The sequence below is a fragment of the Mus pahari genome, chromosome 1 (assembly GCF_900095145.1).
Source record: "Mus pahari chromosome 1, PAHARI_EIJ_v1.1, whole genome shotgun sequence".
Lineage (NCBI taxonomy): Eukaryota > Metazoa > Chordata > Mammalia > Rodentia > Muridae > Mus > Mus pahari.
In genome coordinates this window covers 68,955,394-68,980,426 of record NC_034590.1, presented here as the reverse complement: position 1 = coordinate 68,980,426, position 25,033 = coordinate 68,955,394, and the positions used below count along the sequence as shown (strand labels likewise).

The 25,033-nt window shown below is 54.6% G+C and overlaps 2 protein-coding genes across 2 annotated transcripts in view; both read left to right on the top strand.

Annotated features, from left to right (window-relative positions):
- Capn5 (calpain 5) overlaps positions 1 to 25,033 on the top strand; it is a 55,543-nt gene that overhangs the window by 11,624 nt on the left and 18,886 nt on the right. Inside the window, exons 2-3 of the mRNA XM_021194559.1 lie at positions 4,344 to 4,538; positions 13,814 to 13,945. Of these exons, the coding sequence (XP_021050218.1) occupies positions 4,374 to 4,538; positions 13,814 to 13,945 (297 nt within the window). The 5' untranslated portion in view covers positions 4,344 to 4,373. The remainder of the gene's footprint in view (positions 1 to 4,343; positions 4,539 to 13,813; positions 13,946 to 25,033) is intronic.
- Omp (olfactory marker protein) lies at positions 19,586 to 21,627 on the top strand. The gene has a single exon (XM_021194576.2). The coding sequence runs from the start codon at positions 19,631 to 19,633 to the stop codon at positions 20,120 to 20,122; it is 492 nt and encodes a 163-aa protein (XP_021050235.1). The 5' UTR covers positions 19,586 to 19,630; the 3' UTR covers positions 20,123 to 21,627.

The window sequence follows — 25,033 nt, the reverse complement described above, 5'->3', positions numbered from 1 at the left end:
TGCTGGTTCAGGATTTGATATCTGGGATTCTCGAGCTTGAGCAGTGGAGAAGGATCAGGAGTTTATGGCTTTAAAAAAAAAATAAATCTTTAAAAAGTCTGTGTTGAACATTCTTGTGTCTCTCTGAATCTATCAGAGGTAGTTGATATGGTCTCACAGAGAGACTATATAATAGACAACCTAAACAAATGAATATGTGTTGCTCATACGCAGCAGGGACTCAGGCAACTTGGCAGAGTCACTGCAAATGTCCACCCCTGCCAGGTGTCCCCCTGCCAGGTGTCAGAGCTCCACCTGAAGTGTCATTGTTTTGTTTGTTAGCATGGAATGCAGGGCGTCACACATGCTAGCCCATGCTAGCCCATGCTAGCCCATCACTGTGTTACTTAGCCTGGAACCTAGCCTGCGCTCTGGACATGTGTGAGCTATCGTGCCATGGTGCTTGTCGCTCTAACCCTCCTAGTAGGATGTGCTGGTGACTTGCTATGGACTTGTATGTTCTTGCTAATCCATGAAGCTTAGAACATTGTCTTCTATTTGCTGGATGTTTGGACTCACTCTTTCTTTTACATTCAGCTGTTTTTGTTGTTGTTGTTGTTTACTTTATTTTATTGTTACTTTTTTATGTGTATGGGTGTTTTGTTTGCAGGTATGTCTGTGTACTAAACATGTGCCTGGTGCTGTGGAGGTTGGAAGAAAAAAATTGTATCACCTGGAATTGGAGTTACAGATAGTTGTGAGCTACCACATGGGTGTCGGGAACTAAACCCAGATCCTCTGCAAGAGCACCAAGTGCTCTTAACTGGGCCAGTTCTCCAGCTATGTGATGCTGGCTGCAGACAGCCCCAGAGGTGGAGCTGCACTGCTGTTTCCTTGGGGTTGGTTCTGTGTGTGGTGTGAGGTAGGGTCAAGATCGCTCTTCTTCCGCATGGAGAGCAAGTGACCCACCATTCATTGAGACAATGGTTTTTCCCTCAGTGCACCAAGCTGTGACTTGGGTGTCTTTATGCCTGTGGACTGTGTAGATTCTGTTCTGCTCCATTCCACTGATCTGTTTGCCCTGGCAGTGCCTCAGTGACCAGAACTTTAGGAGACGCTGCCTGACTGGGGTGTGGCCTCTAGCTGGGCCTCGGCCATTCTCGGCATTTTGTCTTCCCCTGCTATTGGACTCAGGCTCAGCCTGTCCTCTGGTTCTTTGCCCTGCCTCCACTATTTCTTCATGTAGAGGCTTCTCTTTCTGACAAAGACCCTGTAGTCTGTGTGGCCTGCGCAGGCCTCTAGCTAGTCCAGCCCTGGGGCCCTAAAACCCAGGCTCAGTCACAGTGCCTGAAGGGCAGGGCCATAGCCAGCTCGGCCTGGACAGTGGGGTGTGGGCCCCAGCTGGCACACAGCCATCAGGAAGGTCAGGAGGCAAACGGATGCCTGTTCCAGTGGGCAGAGGTGGGTGGCTCCAGATGGCTTGAATGCGGACTGAAAGCAACTTCCTTTAGAGCCCCACCCGCTCCTCTCTCTTGGTTTAATTTTATGTGTATGAGTGGTTTTTGGTTTGTTTTGGTTTTGTTTTCTTTCCTCCACATGTATGCTTGGGCACTATGTGCAAGCCTCGTGCCTGTGGAGTCCAGGAGAGGGCTTTGAATGCCCGGTTAGAACTGTGGACAGCCATGTGGGTGCTGGGATCCGAATCTGATTACTGAATCCCAGCGCCTCACTGTTGATAGTGGGGTCGAAGAGACACTTGCTGTAGGCCCTGTCCTCAGAGAGTGGGCTGGGGAAAGGGACAAGGAGTGTCCAAATGGACATAATGTAACGGTGCTGGCTTCCTGGGGCTCCAGATGGCCAAGGCAAGACTGAAGGGGAGGCTTGTGCAAATGCCCTGAGCTCACAGCTTGAGGGACCTACAGGAATGTAGGTCACCAGGGTCAAGGATGCCAGGGTGTCTGTCTGCAGGGAAATGGAAGCAGGTGGACATCAGATAGCTGGGGCCAGGGCAGGGACAGCCTGTCTTTAACATCTTGTCTCTGCATCTCCACTATCAACAGGGCCTTGTCCAGCTCTAACCCAGGTAAGGACACTGATGGTCAGGAGTGGTCATACGTGGAGCCTTGGAAGAGAGGTGGCTGTGTGGGTCTGGGTTTCCTGCCTTATGAGAGAGAGAGAGAGAGAGAGAGAGAGAGAGAGAGAGAGAGAGAGAGATTGTGACACCTTGGGTACACTCTTGAATGTACCACATGGGTCAGAGTAGAGGCCTGAGGAGGTAAAGGCCAGGTCCTGAGTCCCAGAAGAACTCCAGAAGGAGGCCAAGGTTGGCCTGCCTGTCAAGGATGGGGCAGGGGGGTGACAAGTGTTCCCAGGCCTCTGTTGATGACCCACTCCTGTCTCTCCATGCCCTCCTTGCCTGCCCACCTCTGCTCCCCTTCACCTAGTAGCTCCTGGTTGCCCCACCTCTTCTTCCTGGGAGAGCAGAGCCTCCTGTGTTGTTGACTCTCTGAGGCCTGGCGAGCAGCCAGAAACCTCATCTGTCATCTTGACTGTGTGATCTCAGCTGGCTTGTTCCCCCTCTCTGGGCTCTCTGGGATCTGAAATACTGGAATCACAGTGGCTGATTTCTGGCTCCCTGATTTAATTCTTGAGGCTTAAATTGCTTCCTGAGCCCAGGCTCCTAAAGCCTGCAGGGCTAATGAACCTGTTTGGTGCCTGAGGGACCCGAGGCTTTCCAGCCCCCACTTTCTCTTTTCCTCGGTCTCCAAGACTGAGGGAGGCCTAAGGCCACAGGAGACTGACCTCCTTGGGCAGAGGAGAGACCAGGGAAGTTAAATGGTTGGCTTGAGTCACAGAGCAACCCTAAATGGTTACAGTGGCTGCAGATACAGTACGAGACATCGCCCGCCCTCAGCCGGTGGGACAATGACCCTTCTTGCTGTTTTTCTGAGCCCCATGAACTAATGTTACCTCTTCCTTCCCTTCCCCGGAGAATCCCCTGTCTTCTGTCCCTTTGGGCCATAGCTCAGTTGAGGGTTGTGTGACATTCCTTGCCTAGTCCTTGCTCCCTAGGCCAAGGGAGGTCACTTCAACCGGAGGCCTGGGTTCCCGTCCTCTGCCTCCACCGTGAGCACATGGTAAGGCGCCTCACCTCACAGAGCCTTAGCCCTCATTCTGAAATGGCGACAGCGTGCCCATGTGGTGTTGCTCTCAACAGTGGACACGAACCTCTTACTCCAGGGCTTGCACACGGTGGGTGCCGCAGAGCTGGAGTCTGTGTGGAATGAGAGGAGACTTGACCTCTCTGCTCTCCTTCCTCCACCCTCTGCCCCTGGCTAATCATAATGGCATCGTTCTCCCATTGGAGCAACCTTGTTCTCATCTTGGAGATGAAGAAAAGGGGTTCGACGAGGCCGAGCAGCTTCTCCGTGGCCACCTAGTAGATGAGTAGCTGGGTCAGAATCACTGTCTACATCAGTCCTGCTGTTAAACTTTGCCCAGAAACCATTCTAAGAATTCTGACTCAGTTTCCCTCACGGGCAGCCTGAACCTCAATAAAACAACAAGTGTTGTCCCCGGTGAGCCCCAGGATGACTAGATTTGGAAAGGTTGCAGATGGAGTGTGAGAGAGCAGACCCCTGTCAACACTCCTGATGTGTGACTGTGTCCCCAACCCCATCCCTGACCCCTTCCCCCCACCTGGTGCCGTGTGTGTCCCTTGAACTTAGTCAGTATACAAAGTACAGGACGTAGTGTGGTCTTCTGACCCCGTGAGGAGTGACTAGAGCTAGGAGCCTGCTCCCTCCCTACATGTCAAGGTTCACGGCATAGGCAGAGTGCTGAGGTAGGGACTGGGTGACAGCTGAGAGCAACCTGTGACAGGGTCCCCCCACCCCCACCCCCGCTGGACAGGAACAAAACCGAAAGACACCTCTGAGTTGTTCACAGCCAAGTCCTGTGGGTGTGACACTGGCCACAAACTCCTGAGGGTGGCCGCTTGTATGATTCAGTCCCAGAGCCTTAGGAAGGGCTGGTTAAACAAGACAGGGAGAGTGAGGTGGGAGTGGCCCAGGCCAGCCCTGGTTGTCAGGCACTGGTGGCCTGAGGGCCTGGTATATTGCCTTTCAGACACTAGGAAGGAGAGAACCTCAATCGCTGAGGCGGGTGCTTCACTCTGTGTCCTCTTTGCCCTGTAGCAGGTATTAGCTGTGTGACCTTGGGCAGGCCTCCACCCCTCTCTGTGCCGCCTTCCCTCTCCTGTGTTGTTAGGAGGCTGCTGGCAGGGGAGTACATCTGGTGGTCAGAGCTCAGCAGGGACTTATGGTGCCTGTGGCTGATGGTCTTCTTATTCGCCCCTCATCTAGGTGCCTCCCCTTCTTGGGGACGTGGTCACCATGTTCTCCTGCGCGAAGGCCTACGAGGACCAGAACTACTCGGCGCTGAAGCGGGCCTGCCTGCGCAAGAAGGTGCTGTTCGAGGACCCCCTCTTCCCTGCCACGGACGACTCCCTCTACTATAAGGGCACCCCAGGGCCCACAGTCAGGTGGAAGCGGCCTAAGGTTAGTGTCTGGTCCTCCTGCCCGGGGAGAATGGGCCCCGATCCCACAGGCAGCCGTCTGTCTGCCTGGACAGAGCTCTAAGGCATGGAACCCTCATGGACCGTGGGCACTGCAGGCCTCCGCTTTCCTTCCCGCGGTCATCTGGGATGAGTGCACTGTGCCATGAATGAACCTTGTGTGCAAGTGTACTTTCCTGATTTTAAAAGTCACTTCCTGTACGAGTGGAAGCACGTACTGTCGGGACGGGACAGCAGAGGACCAATGTCCAGCCTGTACCCTCAGTGTAGGTGGCCTTTCTAACTCCCAGCCTGCTCTAGAGCCCCAGAGCTGCACGCTAAGCAGACGTAATTGTCTGGAGGCACGGCTTGGTTCTCAGTCCTGTGTGTGACATGGGCCGAGTAGGTCTGCAGTGTGGGGTTCCTGGAGCCCGGGAGGAGCACCAAGGCGCTAAAGGACACTGGCCCGGACCTATTCCAGACGTCACCACTGTGCTGGTGGTGGGGGCAAGAAGTCACTGACAGGGGCCCTGCCCTGTTCTCAGAGAAGGCACCTCTGGCTGCAGGGTGAGGCCAGTGGGGACGGTGTAGCCACATAGAGGCTTGGGTATCAGGCTCCCTCTGGCAGTGACAAAGCAGGTGGGACCTGGGGCACACGAGGGAAGCACACCCCACTTCTGAACCTGGCTCGTTAGTTCTGAGGGCTTGCCAGCCATGCACACTTCTGCTTTCAGCCGCAGACAGTGGCCGGATTTATACTGCCCAGTCTCTCTGGCCCTTGGACATTTGGAGAAAAATGAAATTCCACCTTCACCTTTCTTCCCAACAGCAGACCCTGGGCATTACCTGTCAGGGAAGGAGACGGAGGCTGAGAGAAGGGACCACACATCCAGGAGTCCTGCTCCTGGCCCCTCCCTGACTCCAGGGAGAGGGCCCTGGCTTCTTTGGCCTCAGATCTTGGGCCTTTGGGAGCCTCTGACCCTGGCTTCCTTCTCTGACCTAGTAACAGGGCTTTGGCTCTACTCTCCCGTGCCTACTGCTGTCTGCTTAATCAAGGTGTGGGGAACGAGACGGCTCTAAAGGGCCTTTGTGAGATCCTGGTTCCCAGGAGGGAGGGTGGACACCTGAGCCTCCTCCTGCCGCCCTACACCCCCCCCCCCCCCCCCCAGCACACACTGACCTTGCCCTGACCTCTCCTTAAGACTGTGGGCTGCAGTGTGGAATGGGCTTCCAGAGGCCCTATGCTGAGTAGGGAAGGCCAGCGACTTGCCGCGCCCCTGCGGTGTGACCCAGTGGCATCACTGCCCTCTCAGAGCCCTTGCCCCTGCGCTCAGGAACCTACCGTCCTCCTTCATCCTCCCTCCTTGGCACCTGTCCAGCTGTCTTTCTAGCTGCAGCTGAAGAGGAAGGGTGAGCTGCCCACCTTGGCTAGGTCACAGCAACATGTGGTTGGCATAGATGGGGACATCAGAGTGGGGTCCTTGGGACAGTAGTCAGGTTTCAGTCCTGGTCAGGAGGCAGGCTAGACCTGATGCCACGAGAGTGATGTGATGGAAGACTTAAGGCAGCTGTTCCTCTGACCAGTCCTGTTTCCTGGGTTCTTGGGCCTGACAGACTGTTTGTAAGCAGAGCAAAAAGCCGTTTTCTCAACAGCTTATTCTGGTTCCACTTTGCAGAAACGTCTCTTAAATGACACGTGAGCCCCCAAGCCACCCAGTGTCCCTATCTCTTAACCTCCCTGCCTGCAGCTTCCTAGGCCCCAGGCACTGCGCCTTCCTGGTCCCAGTCCCTCAGTACCTCCAGTCTTCCTGCCTCCCTTGCTCCCAAACCCTTCAGCTTCTTAGCGCCCCGAGACCCCGGGCCCTCAGCCTTCAAGCTCCCTGCCTCTGAGTGCCAGCCCTCCTCTCTTTCATCCTCCCCGCCTGCCAGTCAGCCTCCCTTCCTCATTGGCTTCTTTTCTCCCCAGATGTTATGAAGAGACTGCTTTGTAAGCCACTCAGGTTGGGCTCCAGCCTGAGGAGCCCTTCTCGAAGTGACTTGGCCCCTGCTCTGGGCCACAGCTGCTCATCTTTAAGTGGGGGGGAATAGTTCTTGTAGAGAACGGTTTCTGGACGTTGAGGTACTGGAGGAGTCGGACACCCGGAAGCAGCCACAAGCTACTGGCATCCTTCTTGCCAGCCCCATGATGGGGAGCCAGCCAGAGCTGGCCTGGTATCCTGTTGTTCACTCTGCAGGGGGCACCAGGTCTCACTCTCTTTTGTATCCATCTTCTTTTCTGTACAGGGAATATCTGCCGCCTCCCTCACTGCTGGCTAGAGGAGGATGGCGGTGGGGGCCTCTGGGAAGCTAGGGACGCTGGCAGAAGCCACTCCTGGTTCTCAGGCTATGGCTACCGCTGTCTAGCCCCCTCTACCCTCAGGTTCTCTGCTTTCCCTATGTCTGGACATCAGCTTGGGCTTTCTGGATAGACTGCATCTGTATAGGTAGGACCCCTATGAACATTTGTCAGTTATGCAACTCCTAGCTTTCCTCGAGGAAGCCTGATGCCCCGCTAGGCAGCCAGGGATTTATGCTCATTTGGGGAAAGCTGCTACTCTGGTGCTGGCCATTTGTCCTGATGAAGGAAGGCTTCTGCTCTGCCTGAAGCTGACACTCTTGGGTGCCCCCGGTCTGCTTAGAGTGCCAGGGAAGGTCCTGGCATTAGAGGGGACAGAGGAGACAAGGGATGGATTCCTGGAGATGAGGGAGGGAGGAGTGTGGGTTGCAGAGGAGTCACCACACTCTTGACTTTTCTGTTATGTCCCAGGCAAAGGTCCTGCAGTGGCCTTTCCCTCTGTGGCCTCAGGTTCAGAGTGGGCAGAGGGAAAAGGACAGGTGGTGTGCCCCACAGGTGCAGCTGTGTGCACAGCAGCACAGCTCCTACGCCCCTCACCTTCCTGGTTGTGTTCCTGGCTCTGTACCAGCTGAAAACCTGAATTTCCGGTCAAGCCAAGAGGGGCGTGGCTCAGGCCCGGTCAGATCTGGGCCAGCCGGTCTAACCAGCTGAGGTGCCTGCAGGTTCAGTAGAAGCCTGGAGATGTGTTGGTCAGAGGAGCAGCCCTGTGTGTGTGTGTGTGTGTTTCAGTGCAGGACTCACAGCAGGCTCTGTGCAGTCCGGTCTCACCATGACAAGGCAACTCTTATAAGGACAATGTTTAATTGGGGCTGACTTAGGCTCAGGGGTGCAAACCATTATCATCAAGGCGGAAGCGTGGTAGCAGAAGGAGCTGAGAGTTCTACATCTTCTGAAGGCTGCTAGTGGAAGACTGGCTTCCAGGCAGCTAGGAGGAGGGTCTTGAAGCCCACACCCACAGTGATACACCTACTCCCACAGGGCCACACCTTCTAATAGTGCCACTCCCTGGGCCGAGCATATACAAACCATCACAAGTACCTACAGCCAAAGTATGTGCCCAGGGTCTCAGGTCCAGCTCACATTTACCAAACAATCAGAAGCAGGAGAAAGGAGCTGACCAAAGGAAATAGATTCATTTACAGATTTGGCCTGGCTCGCTGCAGGGTTACACTTCCTAGGAAGAAGAAACAAAAGCCAGGAAATCACCTAAAAATGCAGCCGAGTTGTCTGACAGGAAACCTGAATATGCAGATGAGTTGTCTGATTGGTGAGATTCGTCTTTCCTGGGAGCTGCCTTATCTCTAGGGACTTTCTTCTGTAGCCAGAGGGATTTCCTGGAATAAATACTGTTTCAGAGCCGCCATTAGAAAGCTGATGTGGGCAGGGCTGGAAGGTGCTTGGGAAGCCTGGCATCAAGGCAGGGTGTGTGTGTGTGTGTGTGTGTGTGCGCGCGCGCGCGCGCGCGCGCGTGTGCATGCATGTGTGTGTGTATGTGTGTATTGCATGTAATTGTAGGGTGTATGTATGTGTGTGTTGTATATAACTGTAGAGTGTGTGCATGTGTGTATGTGTATATATATAAGTGTAGGGTGTGTGTGTTTTATATAACTGTAAGGTGTGTGTGTGTGGTGTGTATATAAGTGTAGGGTGTTATATGTGTATAGGGGTGTGCATATGTGTGTAGGGTGTGTGTATTTGTGTGTGTGGGGTGTGTGTATGAGTGTGTGTAGGGTGTGTGTATGAGTGTGTGGTGGGGAGAGCAGTTTTCCCCCTGGCTGTGGCTAGAGCCTGATTTCATCTTCAGGGCCTTTGGGGGTCCTTGTCCCACCGCCTTCCCCACTTCAGCCCTGAAGATGCCACCTTCCTGACAGCCTCTCTGGTCTCATGGGTCTCATGCTGTCACAACTCCGTTCTCCTGGAGGCTCGGGCCTTGCCTGCTCTTTCCAGCAGCCTGCCTGTAGTGGGGCCTGTCCCTAGCTCACTGTGGTCAGTCAGAGACTCGGGAAAGGCAAACTCTGGTCCTGAGAATCCTTGGCTTAGCGTGGTGGACAGGGCTTAGACATCTTGTCCTCCTTGGTCCTGTGGACATGCAAGGAAGGTTGATTTCATCATTCCTAGGACCCAGCACACCTAGACAGAGGCCGTAGAGCAGACCGCCGCGTTTGAATCTTGGTTCATCCTGCTCTGTGGTCCTGCACAAGTGGCCTTGCTCCTCTGTCCCTTGTTGTCCTTGTCTGTGACAGAGCCACCCTGTCCTCAGGCAGGGTCCTCCTGCCCCACAGGGATCAGTTCTCAGAGCTGTTTTTGTGACGTTGTCTCAGAGGTAACTCAAGGTAGCGGGTAAATCCCAGGTGCCATCAAACTCGGGATGTGTCCTAGGTCAGAGCCGACCACCCTGATGTGTCCTAGGTCGGAGCTGACCGCCCTGATGTGTCCTAGGTCAGAGCCGACCGCCCTGATGTGTCCTAGGTCAGAGCTGACCGCCCCGAGGCTTCAGATGCAGGCAGAATGCTCAGGGTGGCATGGATTCTGGAACCCCATCTCTCCCAGACTTCTTTCCAAGGCTGGGGTGGGCATGGCAGGAGGGTGTTCTGGGACCCAGAGCCAGGCTGTGTAGTGGCAGGGAGAGCCCAGGCTGGGAGCCCAGCCAACCTCCTCTGCCCTGTCTGCTCATTCAGTTGTGCTTAACCTTGGGCATCTCTGCCTCATCTGGAGCAGGGGTCCTGTCAGTCACAGGACACCGATTGGGAGGTCCTGAGGAGAGTGCCTTGATGTCATCTCCCTCTGCAGCCCTAGAGAAAGCTGGTACCCTAGCTGTGAAGCCCCTTCCCCCATCTTTCCTTCTTTTGTGGGGGGAGGGTTGGGGGGGTAGTGAGGCACTGCAGATGCTGAGAGACCACTCTCTCGGGCTGAGAAGCTGGGCGGGTGCAGTTGGCTGGAAGATAAGATTAGGAGGAAGCAGGGCTGTTGGAGCTCAGCTTCCGGCCCGAGCTTCCTGAGGCCATGGGGACAAGAAGCAGGCTCCCTGACTGGGTTTCTTCTGATCAAAGATAGCAGGACACAGACCAGTGCCTTGGAGGATCCACCATGCACCTTGCCCTGGCTCCTCTACGGCCCCAGCTAGAAGTCCTCTCAGCTACTGTCCTTGGGGAATTACTCATCTTGGCCCTGTCATTCTGGTTTTTGTTTTCTGGGCAGAGGTGTCCCAAACACCGTATCGAGATTTCAGCATCCCACTTTTCCCCCTGCAGAATACCCCACCTCCTTTTGTGGAGGCCAGCCCTGTAGGAGCAGCGTTTAAGGACTTGGAGGTACAGAGAGGATGAGCAGTGGCCTGTTTTTGCATCTTCAGCGAGGACATGCAGGCAGGAATTGGGTTCTGCCCTCTAGGCTCTCCTGCCCTCTGCTGGCTGTCTGTGTGTGAGCAGAGCCCAGAAACAAACCCAGTGACTCCCAAACGGGCCGAGGCTTCTAGGTCCCATTGTGTGCTGGAGACATTGGGGTGTGGCTTCTCCTGGGGAGGGGGGCGGTGAGAGAGAGGACACTGACAGAACAAGGAAAGGGCCCTGCCTTAGGCCACCCTGGGGGAGCTGGTGATTTTATGGGCTGCTCACAGGACCACTCGGGCCTATGCCACTAGGAAGATCCATCCCAGGAAACTGCTTTGTAGTGGTGATGAGGGTCCCAGGGTGGGAGGAGAGAGAGGCAGCTGTGCTTGGTCCTTGCACCGAATGCCGCTGGTTTCCCATCCTCCACCCTGAAAGTGTATGAGCACAGCGGTGTTCAGACGTGTGTCCAAATCTCTGAGACACTTAGAGGCAAGTGTAATATAATGAAATCTTTTTACAGAGGTTCTCTGAAGGTCTGTCGCATCCAGTTCAGGAAAATGCAAATTGATCTGGGGCTCATCAGCTAAGGGAATATTAAAAATCAGAGCAAAACAAACAAACAAGCAAACAAACACCTCCTGGGCCATACAATGTGACAGGGTGCCACCGCTTGTCTGATGTGCTCCAGCACACATGCACATCATACATGCCCACACAGGAATGAAACTAAGTTAATTAAGGACTCTACCTTATTTTGGATCTCTGTAACCCAGACTCATTTCCCATGAGCTATTTGACTTATTTGTTTATTTATTTCCTCTCTCTCTCTCTCTCTCTCTCTCTCTCTCTCTTTCTTTCTTTCTTTCTTTCTTTCGCTCCTCATACCTGGCTACTGAAAGGGCTTTAGACAAAGTGATAGAGTTGAGATTTCCCAACTCTGTAGACTCTCATTTTTCCCAGCCACACATGGCTGCCTTTACAAGTCGGATCTCAGTGCAGGGTGAGTCCCCGCAGTACACCCACCCCTACCCTCTTACAGGAGAGAAATGTATAAGCCAAATCTGGAGCGGGTGTTAATTACAACCTACTCAGAACAAGGTTAATATCAATATTTTTCAACTTCGGGATTCCGTTTCCTGACTCGCTCATTACTCCCACCCACCCCCATATTTTCAGAGATTGTCATGAATCAAGGTATATGTGACTCCACCATCCGTTAAAACTCAAAAATTCTGTGTATCAGCAGGAAAGCAAAGAATCCACAGCTCATTGTGGGGCCTCAGGTTTTTCTGCCTAGCCCTTACCTGCAGGGAATTCCCCTGCCAAGCCACCCCTTCCCCTACAGAAGTGGGTGCCCTGGGCTCACCTGCACCTCCCCATCATTCACTCCTTTACGCCTTCCAGGAGTTCCCAAACACAAATTTGACTTTGGCTCATTTTCATCCTTTAGGCAGGCCAGTTTCCTCTGGGCAGACAACTCAGCCTCTGCTGCTTGTCCTGTCACTCTCAGCCAGGGTCACACAGCTGTCACCGCAGCTTCCTAACAACCAGTCCCATGTGAGCTGCTTTCAGAGACTGCCGTACTAATCTCTAGCCAGCCTCAGCTGTTTTGGAGGACCCCGGAGTATCCATGTGATGGGTCCCATACAACAAGGACCATCCCTCACCGTATACCATGGGCATGCTAAGGAATGATGCTAAGGTCATTAATTTAATATCGTTTAATTTAAAACTTCCAATGCTTAATTTAAAATAGATTTTTTAAACAAAATTAAGAAATAAAAATTAATTTAAAAGTTAGACTATTTTAACTTTTTAATTTCTTATCACATAGAGGCCTATTACCGTGGGATTTTTCCTGGGGGGTGTGCCTCAGTCTGAATTTCCCTGGGCATAGAAAGCTCAGCCTCAGTTGTTATGTCTGACGGCCCAGGCAATTGTCCCCTCAGTTGGGGGTGTGTCACGCCAGAATTTTTTCCCACAGATGCTCTACCCTGATCTGTCTGTGGTTCTGTCTTCTGTTTAGATGCCACTGATTTAGTGACTTTTTTTCTGGGAGGTATGAAGGCATTTCTATTCACCCCTGACAGAGAGGGCATGGGCAGATCAAAGAAAGGGTTTTGTCTGAGCCAAACTCAGAAGCAGTGAGTTTAATGGAGTTACAGGGGCAGGGGCCATTCATAGGCAGCTACACCTCCCGGGAATCTCATCCTCAGTCAATTCTTCCCTTAGGGAGAGGCAGCTACAACATCAGGACTCACGGTGGGGAGCCTCAGGGAGATCCTGGGGTGACCTCTCGGGTCTCTGATGCTCATAAGGCTTGTGAACACCTCCCCTGGCCCCTGCCCAAGGGAATGCAAATAGTCCCCAGCTCCTGGGTCACCACAGCTGCTTCAATATGGAGACGATCTTGCCAAGCTCAGAGGGAGCAACTCTATCACAGGCATCCACTCAACCTCTCATCTGTAAAATGGGCAGAGTGCTCAGTTCTCAGGGCCAGCAGGCTTAGAGCATGGTGCCAGCACTGTGTCTTGGTGTGCCCCCTCCCCCACCTTCTCACCTCCTCCACTCAGCTCTGGGGAGCTAGGCACTGATGGAAAGGAAGCCTGGATGGGCCTGCTGAAGGCAGACACACTCACAGCTCTGGGAAGACTTCATTTGGGCAGGGAAGGGACCCCTCACACCCAGCCCTGCAGGAGCCTGGCCCACATGGAAGTATTGGGCTCTGAGTCAGCTTCTGTGACCGTGTGCCTAGCTGCTCCCCTAGGCTATTTGCTCTCTCCGAGATCCAGCCAGAATCCATCTCCAGGCTCGGCAGGGTGTCAGGCCTTGTGGGAGGCAGGGAGCTACACTTTCAGATTGAGTCTCTCAGTGCTGAAGCCAAAGCCGGTACTTTTCCCACCCTGCAACAGCCCCCTGGGGGCCTTTATGGGCAGCCCTGAAGAGCGAGCCAAGCTTCCAGGAACTGGGGGGTGGGGGGGAGGGCAGGACCTGAGTACTGCCAGACATGACTCCGCCCAGCTGCTGCCCCAGACTGGGTCCCAGCATGTCCTGTGCCCCTGCAGCCATACCTGCTGGTCTCCATAGAAAAATCCAAAGGATTTCTGCCCCATTGGAGCATCCAGGTATCCTGTGCTCTGACAAGTCCCTGTTCTTCTCTGGGCTTCCACTCCTCATCCTTAGAATACAGTAGCCACCCCATCACTGCCCAAAGCTCTTCCTTTTGTGCTCACCATGGGTCCTTTGGGGGGAGGTTGTCACTTGACTGCACTGTGGCTGGTCTCTGGGGAGACCGGGTGGTCAGACGGGGACAGCAAGATCCACTCAAGGCAAGAGGATGGTGGCCCAGGGTGCAGCACTCTGAGGTCCTTCCTCAGCCACCACTCTTCAGCACACCTTAGTGGGAAGAAGTTTCAGCAAGCTGGATTACGGGGTCAGTTGGCCTTTTGTGGGTGAGGGGCTGGTAAACCTCCACAGGGCCAGCAAGTCCTTTTCCTGCCTTGGAGGGGCACCTGTTCCCTCAGTTCCTCACGTTTCTCCCCTCCACCTCTGCAGGATATCTGCGACGATCCCCGGCTCTTCGTAGACGGCATCAGCTCCCACGACCTGCACCAGGGCCAGGTGGGCAACTGCTGGTTTGTGGCTGCCTGCTCGTCACTGGCCTCCCGAGAGTCACTCTGGCAGAAGGTGAGGCCTGGGGACAGGAGGGTGCGGGGGGCTAATCAAATAGCCCACAGCTCTCACTGCCTGACGGGTGTGGCACCAGTGAGGAGCGTGGCTTCCTGAAAGCCGGGTGCTGGGATGGGCAGAGCATCCTAGTTGGCAGGTTGGCCTCTCCTCACCTGCTTAGCCTGGGATCCCCGAGGTGTGTCTCTTCTTCACTACCGAAGGACAAGCGTCTGTGGGGCAGAGAACACTGTGAAATATGCACACTGCCCGCTCAGCTCTCAGTAACTGCTGGGTGGCATGGACCAGTTGCTGTGTTTTCTGGGTTTCAATTTTCCCAGTTGTTCAGCAGGGTGTGGTCTAGACAGCTCCATCTTTCGTGATTCCTGGGTTCATGATGTTGATGTTCTGGGCCAGGGGCAAAGGTTTGGGGCTCGAGGGATGGGTCCTAGACCTGCCATTTGGACCTTTGTGGCAGCACCGGCAGGAGACCTTAAATTAAGTTCTTAAATACAGTTCTTCAAAGAAACACCTTCCTGGGGAGGGCAGGCTGTCTTCAGTTACATAGTGAGTTCAAGACTAGTTCGGATGTATGAAACCCTGTCTGGAAGCTGGGGAAGACAAGGAGGAGGAGGAGGAGGAGGAGGAGGAGGAGGAGGAGGAGGAGGGGGACAAGGACGAGGAGGACGAGGAGAAAAATGAGGATGAGGAGGAAGAGATAATGTTCTTATAGGACTCTAGGTAGTGTGGCTCTCAGTCAGTGACCTGTATTAAAATGATTATTATTTGTACAACATAAAAGTGTTCCAGGCAGGGGAGATGGCTCAGCAGGGAAAGGGCCTTGCTCTCAAGCCCGAGTTTGGTCCATAGGACCCACGTGGTGGAGGGGTAGAATGGACCCTCACAAGTTGTCCTCTGACCTCAGTATGTGCCCCCTGACACATAAGTAAACAAATACGTACATTTTAGAATTTAGAAAGAAGTGTTTCCATGAAACAGGACAGGGAATAGGGTAAATGTTTCCTTGTGTTCCTAGGCACCTGTTGGCCATCAGAGGGAGCTGTGTCCTTAGCCAAAGCCAAGACCTTGTACTCTGTTAACCTCTCCTGATCCTGGACAGGAGCCCCTAGCCACCCAGGTGTCCCTGTGAGGGTCACTGCAACTCGCATCGTGGGCCCTTGGTGCTCAGAGAGAGTCCAGTGCTATGGCTTACAGGGATGGGAAGTCCATGGTGGGCAGCCTCACAGACTGGAGAGTGAGAGAGGATGTGACTGTTGTGGGGATCAAGGGACAGAGAGGATTCAGACAGGAACCACCACCGTCTGGGTGGAGGATGGTCCTCAAGGCTGCAGCCTCCAGCCCCTACTCTGAGGCTGGAGGGCGCAAGGTCCTGTGTGCTGCTGCTCTACCCTGCCTTGTAATTGCCTGTTTACCTGAGTCTCCCCTCTAGAGGTGAGCTCCCCAGGGGCATAGCTGGCCCAGTCTGCCCCTTCCTGCTGAGTCTGGTGTGGTGAGTAGAAGGGGAACCCAGAGAGCTTGCGGAATAGAGGGCTGCGCCACCTTGAACCCAGTTCATCCCCATGGCTCCAAAGCTGACCTCGCTGCCCCTTTCCCTGGGTGTCTGATAGTCCGGGTAGACTGGAGCCTAACCAGGACTGGCTATGCGTTATCAGGCCTCCCAGGCCCTGCCCCTATTGATCTCTCCGAGGAGGTGGCCTGGCTGTTGGCAGGTCTGCTTCTCATCAGTATGGACCCTCAGCCTCCTGCAGGGCTGAGTGAGTAGAGCCCAACCATAGTGGTCTCCAGGAGTTTGGCCGCAGGGGCTCGAGGCTAATTACACTCTACCTCCTGATGCTGCTGTGGTGCTCCTGCACGGAGGCCCTGGGGAGCTCATTACTGTGTCTTTCGTCCCCTGCTGTCCCCACTGACTGGGCCCTGTTTGTTGTCACCTCTCTTGTTCTGTCCTGTTGCCCTGCAGGGCCTCCCCAGCCCTGCTCCTGTTTCTCCCTGGAAGGGCAGTAGGAGAGTCGTACCCTGAACCCCACACCCAGTTGTACCTTCCCAGTGCTGAACCTCACATGCAGAGGTGTTACGCCTGGAACACTCTTCACCTTCCTCTAGGACGCTGCTCCTTTATTCCTAGACCTCAAGGTGACCTGGGGCTGGTGGGCACAGCATTCAAAGCCAGCGGGCCGAGTCTGTTCTGGCTGCTGGTCACGGACCCCGGGCCTCAATGTGAACCTGACTTTCCCGCCCTAGGGACAGATCCTGGGTGTCTGGAAGTTCCTTCCTTGCACACTTTGGTTCTTTCCCCCCTCTTCCCTTCTGCTTCCACTTAATCATGTGTTCTGCAAGGCTCCCTCTCTTAGGGGCTCCCAGGGCTTCAGTATGCCCCCATCCCCTCAACTCAGGAGTTTGTTCCCTAAGGCAGAAGGTGGATGTGAGGCGACCAGGCCATGAGAACCCACAGTTAGGACGTGATAAAGTTAAATACTTGTCACCAGGCTCGGCTTAGGCCAGATCCAAGGCTCTCCAGTGCCTGGTGCAGCCCCAAATGCAAATGCGGGATGAGCCCTGCTGCCTGCTCTCAGCTGCCTGGGACTGAGGAGGAGCCAGCCGGGGCCTGACTGGAAGAAAAAGCAGAAGTGACCATGATGCAAAGCAAGAACATATATGTGCTGGGGGCGGGGAGTGAAGCATGAGATGATTGACAGTCCTAAGCAGTGTTAAGGAGAGCCTGGGGATAACAATTTTTGTTTCCAGTTTAATTACTTCCCAGTTTTCAGGGATTGCAGCAGGAAGGTCATGAGTTCAAGGCTTGATTGACCTACTGATTAAATTCTGTCTCAGTACCAAGGAAAACAACAACAACAGGTCGAATGTTTCCCACGTCCCAGCTCCCAGCTTGTACCTTGGTTATGGACTGGGTCACTTAGAAGTGATGGATGAAGGACTGAGGGTGTCCTGCGTGCATGGGATGTTCCAGGGACTGGAGCTCAGGAGTGGACCAGGCCTCCCTAGAGGTTTCATGGGCCTGGGTCCTCATTAGGAGAGGCTGAGCCCCTTTCCCTTCCCTCGGGATGCAGGGACCCTACTTTTCCCCGCTGTGCGTGTCTGCACAGATGCCAGCTCTCACGGCCTCAGCCTCTGATGTTGCTGTCCTTGCCAGCCTGCTGTGCTGGCTTTTTTGCCTGGCACAAAGTGCTTGCCACTTCTAATTTCTCAGCTCTTCTGGAGATAATTATGTCTATGAGGTTAATCTCTGCCCTTGACCCCCATAGCTCTGGTTCTTGGCATCAGCTCCATCCATGTTGACCTTCAACTACTTACTGATGTCCCCACAGCTTATCTACAACCCCCTTTCCTGAAGCGCTTCAGGGACTCTCTACTTCACCTTCTAGGCCTCCGAGTCCCTTAATCACCTTTTACCATTCATTCATTCATTCATTCATTCATTCAGCATTCCTGCCATTTATTCTGCCTTCTGAGCATCCCCCGAGCATGGCAAACCCTGTTCTCATGTACCGTGATGAACAAGACAGACGTAACACCTGCCCTGTCCGGGTGTCTAGTCCAGCAGAGAGCTCCTAGACACAGAGCAAGAGCTGGGGGCCAGCTTAGTGGGAAAGCACCTGCCTGCCCTAGACAGAGTTTGGGTTTCCATCCCCAGCACCCTACTCACACACACCAGCTGTCACACCACACACTCATTTGCACTTATTCTCACACACAAGCCACTCTTACACTCACACACACACCACACACACACACACATACACACACACACACACAGAGCTTCAGGAGCAAACACACAGACAAAAGCTTGGCTTGCCATGTGGCTGGGTGGGGACAGGGGCTTGTTGCCTAACAGTCTGCCTTCAGTCCTGGACCCTTACAGTGTGTGGAGAGAACGGACTCCCTCAGATTGTCCCCCGGCCTCACGTGTCCACACATGCACATGTGGGCACACAATAAACGAATAAATGCAATGCAATGACAAAACTTTTGAGATCGGTGTGTAGTGCTGGAAGCACAGACGCTGTCTCTCGTCAGAGCGTAAGTGGCAGAGCCTCAGCGACAGCTCTCAGGCACACTCCTGAGGGCCAGCAGGTGAGCAGGCAGCTTCACCTCATCTCTTACCATTTCTGTTTTCGGGAATGGCTGCTAGTGGCCCCAAGGGCTCACCCCAGGGTTTGAGGTTGATTTTTCTCAGCACTGGGATCTGAATCCAGGATCTTGTCCGTGCTAGGTGAGCACTCTATACTGACACCTCTGAGAGCCTCCTTCATCCCCAAACCCCCACTGGAGAGGCTGAGGCAGGAGGATTGTGAGATTGAAACCGGTCTAGGCAACTTACTGAGATCCTGCCTTAAAATAAAAAGGAACTGATCTAGGGCGTGTGGTTCAGTTACAGAGCCCTTGAGTTCAATTCCCAGTACTCTACAAACAAACAAAATAAGACAGTTTGCTGTGGTGACTCATACCTGTGAGCCCAGCCCGTGGGAGGCTCACGAAGGGGGTGGTTTCTGGGAGTTTGAGGCCAGCCTGGATGGCTACACAGTGCGGCCCTGCCCCCAAACAACACAACACAACACAACACAAAACAAACACAAACAAACAGAACAAAGCAGGCAAGTTGCCCATCATGCATCATGGGGCCCTGTGCTGTTTATAACCCCAAACCCTTACTGGTTCACTTGGCCTCCATCTGGCATAGAGTGCACTTCTGGTCCCCTAGACTGTTCCAGTGGTTCGAGCTACTACACCTCACCCTGTGCCTCTTTCGTGTGTGTGTGTGTGTGTGTGTGTGTGTGTGTGTGTGTATGTGTGATGTTCTGAGCCTGCAGCTTCTCTGATCTGTCCACATCCACTGTCCGGGTTCCTCCTCCCACTGATACTCGCCCATATGTACGTCTCCGGCTTCTTCCCTGGCCTCCCGTCTCCCATGGGAGGTGGAGGGTTAGTTATGGAGGCGAAATGGCTGGTAGGATTTTGGTGGGCGTGAGAGCCAGGCCTGCGGCTATGTGGTGCAGTGTGTGGTTGGATCGATCCAACCACGGCCTCTGGGAGCCGAGCCAGCCTTCTGTCTGGCAGATGATTCGGGATTTGAGAGCTGCAGGTTCAGATAGGAGGTGACAGCTGGGCTGGGTCCTGATGGTGATAAAGGAGAGGGAGACATCAGGGCATCCGACAGGACCTGGCAGGGGCTATGAGAGAATGGGGGGTGGGGGGAGGCAACCATGGAAAGTTGGCTTGGCTGACTACAGAAAACTGAAATGTGTGCCGCCAGTGCTACCCCGCCCTGCCACCTCTTTCCTGGATAGTCTTCGGTTACCTCCATGTGTCTATAACCCCCACCTATCTCCCAACAGCCCTGTGGAGTATTCCATTCTTCACAAACAAGCAAAGCTCCAGCTTGCCACTACCACTGTAGTCAAGGTGGTTGCCACAGCAGTTGATATCAGTGCTCTGGTCCCCAGAGACCCTCCAGCCTTCCTACAGCACCGCTTTACCAGTTAGAAGGCAGTTGGACACACACACTCCTGTGTCCCCTGTTCTGAGAACTAACTGGGTGGGGCCAGAAAGGCTGGAAAGGGAGGCGGGCCTTCAGGTGGCCTCTTCTCTTGGCATCCCAGGATCCAGCCCACTCGATTCCCTGACGCTGGTGGTAGTGGTGGCAGTGGCAATAGCTGTAGCACTTGGGCCATGGCAGAGGATGGGCCGCAGAAGCAGCAGCTGGAAATGCCGCTGGCTCTGGACCAGGACCTGACCCAGCAGATGCGGCTCCGAGTAGAGAGCCTGAAGCAGCGTGGGGAGAAGAAGCAGGATGGCGAGAAGCTGCTCCGGCCGGCTGAGTCCGTCTACCGCCTTGACTTCATCCAGCAGCAGAAGCTGCAGTTCGATCACTGGAACGTGGTTCTGGACAAGCCGGGCAAGGTCACCATCACGGGCACCTCGCAGAATTGGACGCCCGACCTCACCAACCTCATGACACGCCAGCTGCTGGACCCCGCCGCCATCTTCTGGCGCAAGGAAGACTCCGACGCCATGGATTGGAATGAGGCAGATGCCCTGGAGTTTGGGGAGCGCCTTTCTGACCTGGCCAAGGTCCGCAAGGTCATGTATTTCCTCATCACCTTTGGCGAGGGCGTGGAGCCTGCCAACCTAAAGGCCTCTGTGGTGTTTAACCAGCTCTGATTACAGCCCTGGCTGCCCTGCCCCTGGCCCCAACTCTCCCTTGCCTGGACCTCCGTCCTCATGTGTATTTTGGGGAAAATTCTTCTAGCTGCTCCTCCTGCGCTCATCTTGGCCAGAGTTCCCCCGAGTGCTGCATCCCCTCCTTTTCCCCGGTGCCAGTGCTGCGGCTCACAGTGATGTCCCATGGCTCCGTAGTCTAGAAGCTGAATGTGGCTACTAGAGACTGTAGAGGCCTTTTGGGTCCACGTGGGAAGATGGATGGGCCCCTTGTGGTGAAGAGCGGGGATTGAGAGAGAAAGAGACTGACCAAGAGATTCAAACAGCCAGCATTGATCCCTCCCCTCAGGGACGGGAGACTGAGACTGGACAGGAACGCCTTCCGGGGAACCTGGCAGCAGGAAGGTGCTCCTCCCAGTGTCGGCAGCAGCCCACCGTGACCTTAGGGCCCTCAAGACACTGGGCGGGATGACAGCGGGACTTGATCTGACTGGCTTTTCCGGGTCTGGGTCTGGTTTTTCTGGAGAAGTGAGAGAGCGTGTAGACACTGCAACAGCTGTAGCCACTCACGCTCATATGGGTATTGAGAGATGGCGTGACTGTATGTGTATGGCTGTGGGCCTGAGGGCTAGTCCTGGTCAGGAATAAGGCTAACTTGAGTTTAATTGTTGACCTGGTGCTGGCTTGTGGACTTGGTGGAGGTGATCCTGACTGAGGCCTCCTTGGTGCGGTGCCTTTTCAACTGGGAGACTGAGGCTCAGATGGTGGAGCAGAGAACTGAGATAGAGGGGTTCGGGGCTCTGAGCTAGCAATAGTGATGTCCCTGTTAGGAAGGCTGGTGTTTGCTGCTCGCTGGTGGTGCCCTGCTGTCACCTCCCTGGGCATTTCCTGGCTCTTCTCCTGGATTGCAGACCCATGAGTAAGGCTTGGGGGGCAGTTAGGATGCCTGGCGTCTGAAGTGGGCTGGAGCTGTCCGGCTGTGATGCCTAGCGCTGGCCTCGGAGGCTGTCTACTCTGCAAACTGACAGGAAAGCGGTGGCACAGTTATCAGCAGATTCAGCCCTACCCCAAGTCTCATTGTCCCTCGCCCTGCACATCCTGAGAGCCTCCCATTGAAGAGAAAGCTTGCCTGCCACCTAGCAGCAGCCAGAGGCACCTTAGCAGTGTCCCCAGACTGTCTCAAGGCTGCCTCCATCGGGGATACTGAAGGTAGGAGCTGTCCCAGCGGGTGAGCTGCCGGGATAGCAAAGCCCAGCTCAGGTGCAGGATTCTGGAGGCAGGAGATAGGTTGTGGTACCGGTGTCTCTTGTCCTGGTGCCTCTGCTCCGCGTAACATGCTTGCCGAAGCACTGGCCGGTGCTTCTGGACTCTGCTGACTCTAGGGAGCCACACCCAGACAGTGCCTCTGCCTTTCTGCTTCTCTTTCTGACCTCTCCCTACAGCTTTAGAGACCCCTTTGGTTCACACTGTCTGTGCCCCAACTCCACCTCACTCCAATCCATCTGCCCTGTGGGGACATGAGTGTCTCTGTTGTGCCTGTTACACAATAAAGACTGTGTGCCCTCCCTCTGTGGTGTGGTGTGTGTGCTTCCATGGTGTAGTTTGCACATCTTGCTGCAAGCCCATAGCATTAGAAGCCTTCTCTCATGGGCCCTGTGGCTCTGAGCAACTCCACCCTGCCAGCCTAGGATGAGGTCGAGCAGTGAGAGCTCTCATGAGGACTGAGTTTCACCTGTCAGCCAGGTCTCCTGGCTGCCCCTCGGGTACCAATCCTCTAGGGTATGAAAGAGCACGCTAAGGCTATGCTTGGGGCAGGGGAGTGTAGTGGGTAATTTAGCTTGGTCTTGGTCACTGTTTGGCTGTGCCCTCTAGAAGCCCCGACCTTCTCCTGGGCTTGACCTTCCACATAGAGTCTGGTTCTGGGCCACATCCTCTGATCTTGGCATTGGGGTAGCTGACAGTGACATCACCTTAGCGCCCCACTGATCTTTCAAGGTTCGGCCCTCATCACCTCCCATATTCACCCATCTTTGAATGGGGACAGCTGAGGCCCAGTGGAGGAGGCCTCCATCCTGGGGCATGGAAGGGTGGTCTGGGAGTTGAGCTCTCAGCCCCTGGACCTTTGACCTCACAACTGTGACCTCCTGTGACAGGCTTGGGAAAGATACGCTCCCACCTCTTCTTAGGACCCAGGTCTATTTGGATGGCTTCCTACAGAGAAAGAGGTTCCTCATGGAGGTTTCAGGAGCCTCCGTGGGTTGGCTTGCAAATGCTCCCTAGCTTCTGTGTACTCCAAGGGGATCTCCCTCAGCTTTTATCTTACCCCTGACTCGTAGCATTCAGAGACACCTCCCCTAGGCTGCCTCCCCACAGCACGGCACGGGAGCCTCTGTGTTCTCACACGCCCCTCCCCAAATGCCTCCATCCATTGCATCCAGCCAGCCTTGAAGCTGCCGGCCCCCGAGAGGGGCAGAGTTGAGAGAGTCCAGCTTCCAGACCCTGTGAAGTACAGTGGTCAGGCCCTGTCCCCAGAATGCACACAGTGGACGTGACCCATTTGCCATGGAAACCACTGGGAATCACGGAGTGAGGAGTCCTGCTGTCCCGAATCCTCTGCCTGGCAGAAAGCCAGTGTCCCTGTAGCTGTGGGCTCTGTTCTGCCAGCCACTGACCTACTGTGTGGCCCCAGGCAACCTTTCTGGGCCAGTCTCCTACCTGGTAGTAACTGGCACTCCCTTTACTGGTTGCCAGGGAGGTCCAATGAAGAGCGTCAGTAAAGCTAACACCCTGGAAGTTGTTTGTTCTCCAGTGGCCTGCTGTTACTGTCCCAGGGACACCTACAGACTATATCATCTCCAGAGAAGGGTTAGAAGATCTATTCATGGAACAGGAACTTAAGGTTCAGAGAGGCAAAGGGCGTTGCCTGAGACTGCACAGCAGGCTAATGCTGATGGCGGCATGTGATGTGAAGGGGTGCGTTCTCCCCACTATAATCAGGCTCAGATATCCCTGCTGAAGGGATCGATGACCATCACACTGTGCCTAAGAGGGCAAGACCAGAATTCTGCCCTATGAGCATGAGTTGCTGTGGCCAGAGCAGTGTAGCCCACCCTGGGCTCTGGACGCACTGTTCCGGGGCACAGGGATGGTTCATCCCTTCCTGGCCTCTCCATTCACTGGATCTGAATGTGAAATCGGAAGCTAAGAGTTGGGGAGTCCTACAGCAGGGGCTGCTAAGTTCAGGACTCAAAAGAAGGCCTAGGTCTCACCTCACCCAACTCAGGCAATGCAGAACCCCCCTGGCAACCTTGGCATTTCATCAGGGTTGCTCAGAAACACCCTAAGCCATCCCTGAGGATCTAAGGCAGGGATTTGAAAAGCTCCTGCCAGTCCCACATTCATCACACTCGCTTTCACGTTGCTCACACTTCACACAGGTCCTGGGCAGTGCCACCCTCCCTGGGCTCCTGACCCATAAGGCTAGTTGTACACAGGGTTGGGTGCTGCCCAAGGGGGATTCCAGCCAGGCACCAGAGCCTGAGAGCTTTCTAGGAAACTCAACACCAGAGGGCTCAGTGGAGCACCCTCTCTGTGCTGAATGGTTCCCACCCAGGGCCTGTGAGAAGCTCTGCATCCCATAGCCTTTCAGCCTGAGACCCTGAACACCTACCTATTTTCCTCTCCCTCTCCCTCTCCCTCTCCCTCCCCCCCCACAGAGACAGAAAGACAGATACAAGTACACACAGTCAGACAGAGACAGAGACACACAGAGACATAGACAGACCAACAGACACACATGCACACACACACACACACACACACACACACACACACACACAAACACACACGGGGGGGGGGGGGTAATGTTGAAGGTTCTTGGACTCTGGGAAGGAGGTTGCCCAGGAGCTGTCTGCCTCCTTGCCCCTAGGTTCTCAGACTGACGTCTGCAGCTACCACAGCCCTCTACAGGGTGTGAAGTTCCCCACAGCATTCTGTTATCATCCTTGTAACAGCCCTGGAGTTGTGAATAGGAGACTTAGGGGCCTCACTCTGACCAGCATTAGCAGTTTCCAGCCAGCTTTAGTGCGGGGCCAGGCCCTGTGCTAGGTGCTAGGGATCCGAGGAGGAGCCTCACCAAGAGGGCTGTGGGGAAAGAGACTAGTGCTGGGACCAAGAGGGTTGCCCAGCTGCCTGGTTAGCTCTCAGGGATGAAGGAAGGGGCAGGGCAGGCACAGACAGGACACCCTGTGAGGCATCATGAGTTTTGCAGTAATGGTAGGGTTTTTTGTTTATTTGTTTTGTTTTTGTGTTTTTTCAGGATGGGGTTTCTCTCTGTAGCAAAGCCCTGGCTGTCTTGGACTTGTTTCGTAGACAAGGCTGGCGCCAAATATACAGAGATTTGTCTGCCTCTGCCTCTGCCTCTCTGCCTCTCTGCCTCTCTGCCTCTCTGCCTCTCTGCCTCTCTGCCTCTCTGCCTCTCTGCCTCTCTGNCTGCCTCTCTGCCTCTCTGCCTCTCTGCCTCTCTGCCTCTCTGCCTCTCTGCCTCTCTGCCTCTCTGCCTCTCTGCCTCTCTGCCTCTCTGCCTCTGCCTCTGCAGTGCTAGGATTAAAGGTGTGCGCCACCACACCTGGCTGGCCATAGTAGATTTCTCTGGAGCCTAGAAGGAGATGCTGGGGCGTGAGGTGAGAAGACCAGCAGAGTGTCCCCACTTCCCTCCTTAGGGTTCCCACTGGCAGGTCAGGCACTGGTGTCCTGGCGACATGTAGGGACCACAGAGCATCCCTTCACAGCAGCCACTCTCAGTCTCCCTGCATCTCTGTTCCTCTCACCTCCCCAGCATCATGTCTTCCACCAATGCTGACGGGTACCGTTCCACAAGAGAGGGACTCGCTAGGGCTGGAGAGATGGCTCAGC

What these genes read in the sequence shown, in the direction of transcription:
- Omp (XM_021194576.2), top strand. Translation starts at nt 19,631, where the DNA reads ATGGCAGAGGATGGGCCGCAGAAGCAGCAGCTGGAAATGCCGCTGGCT.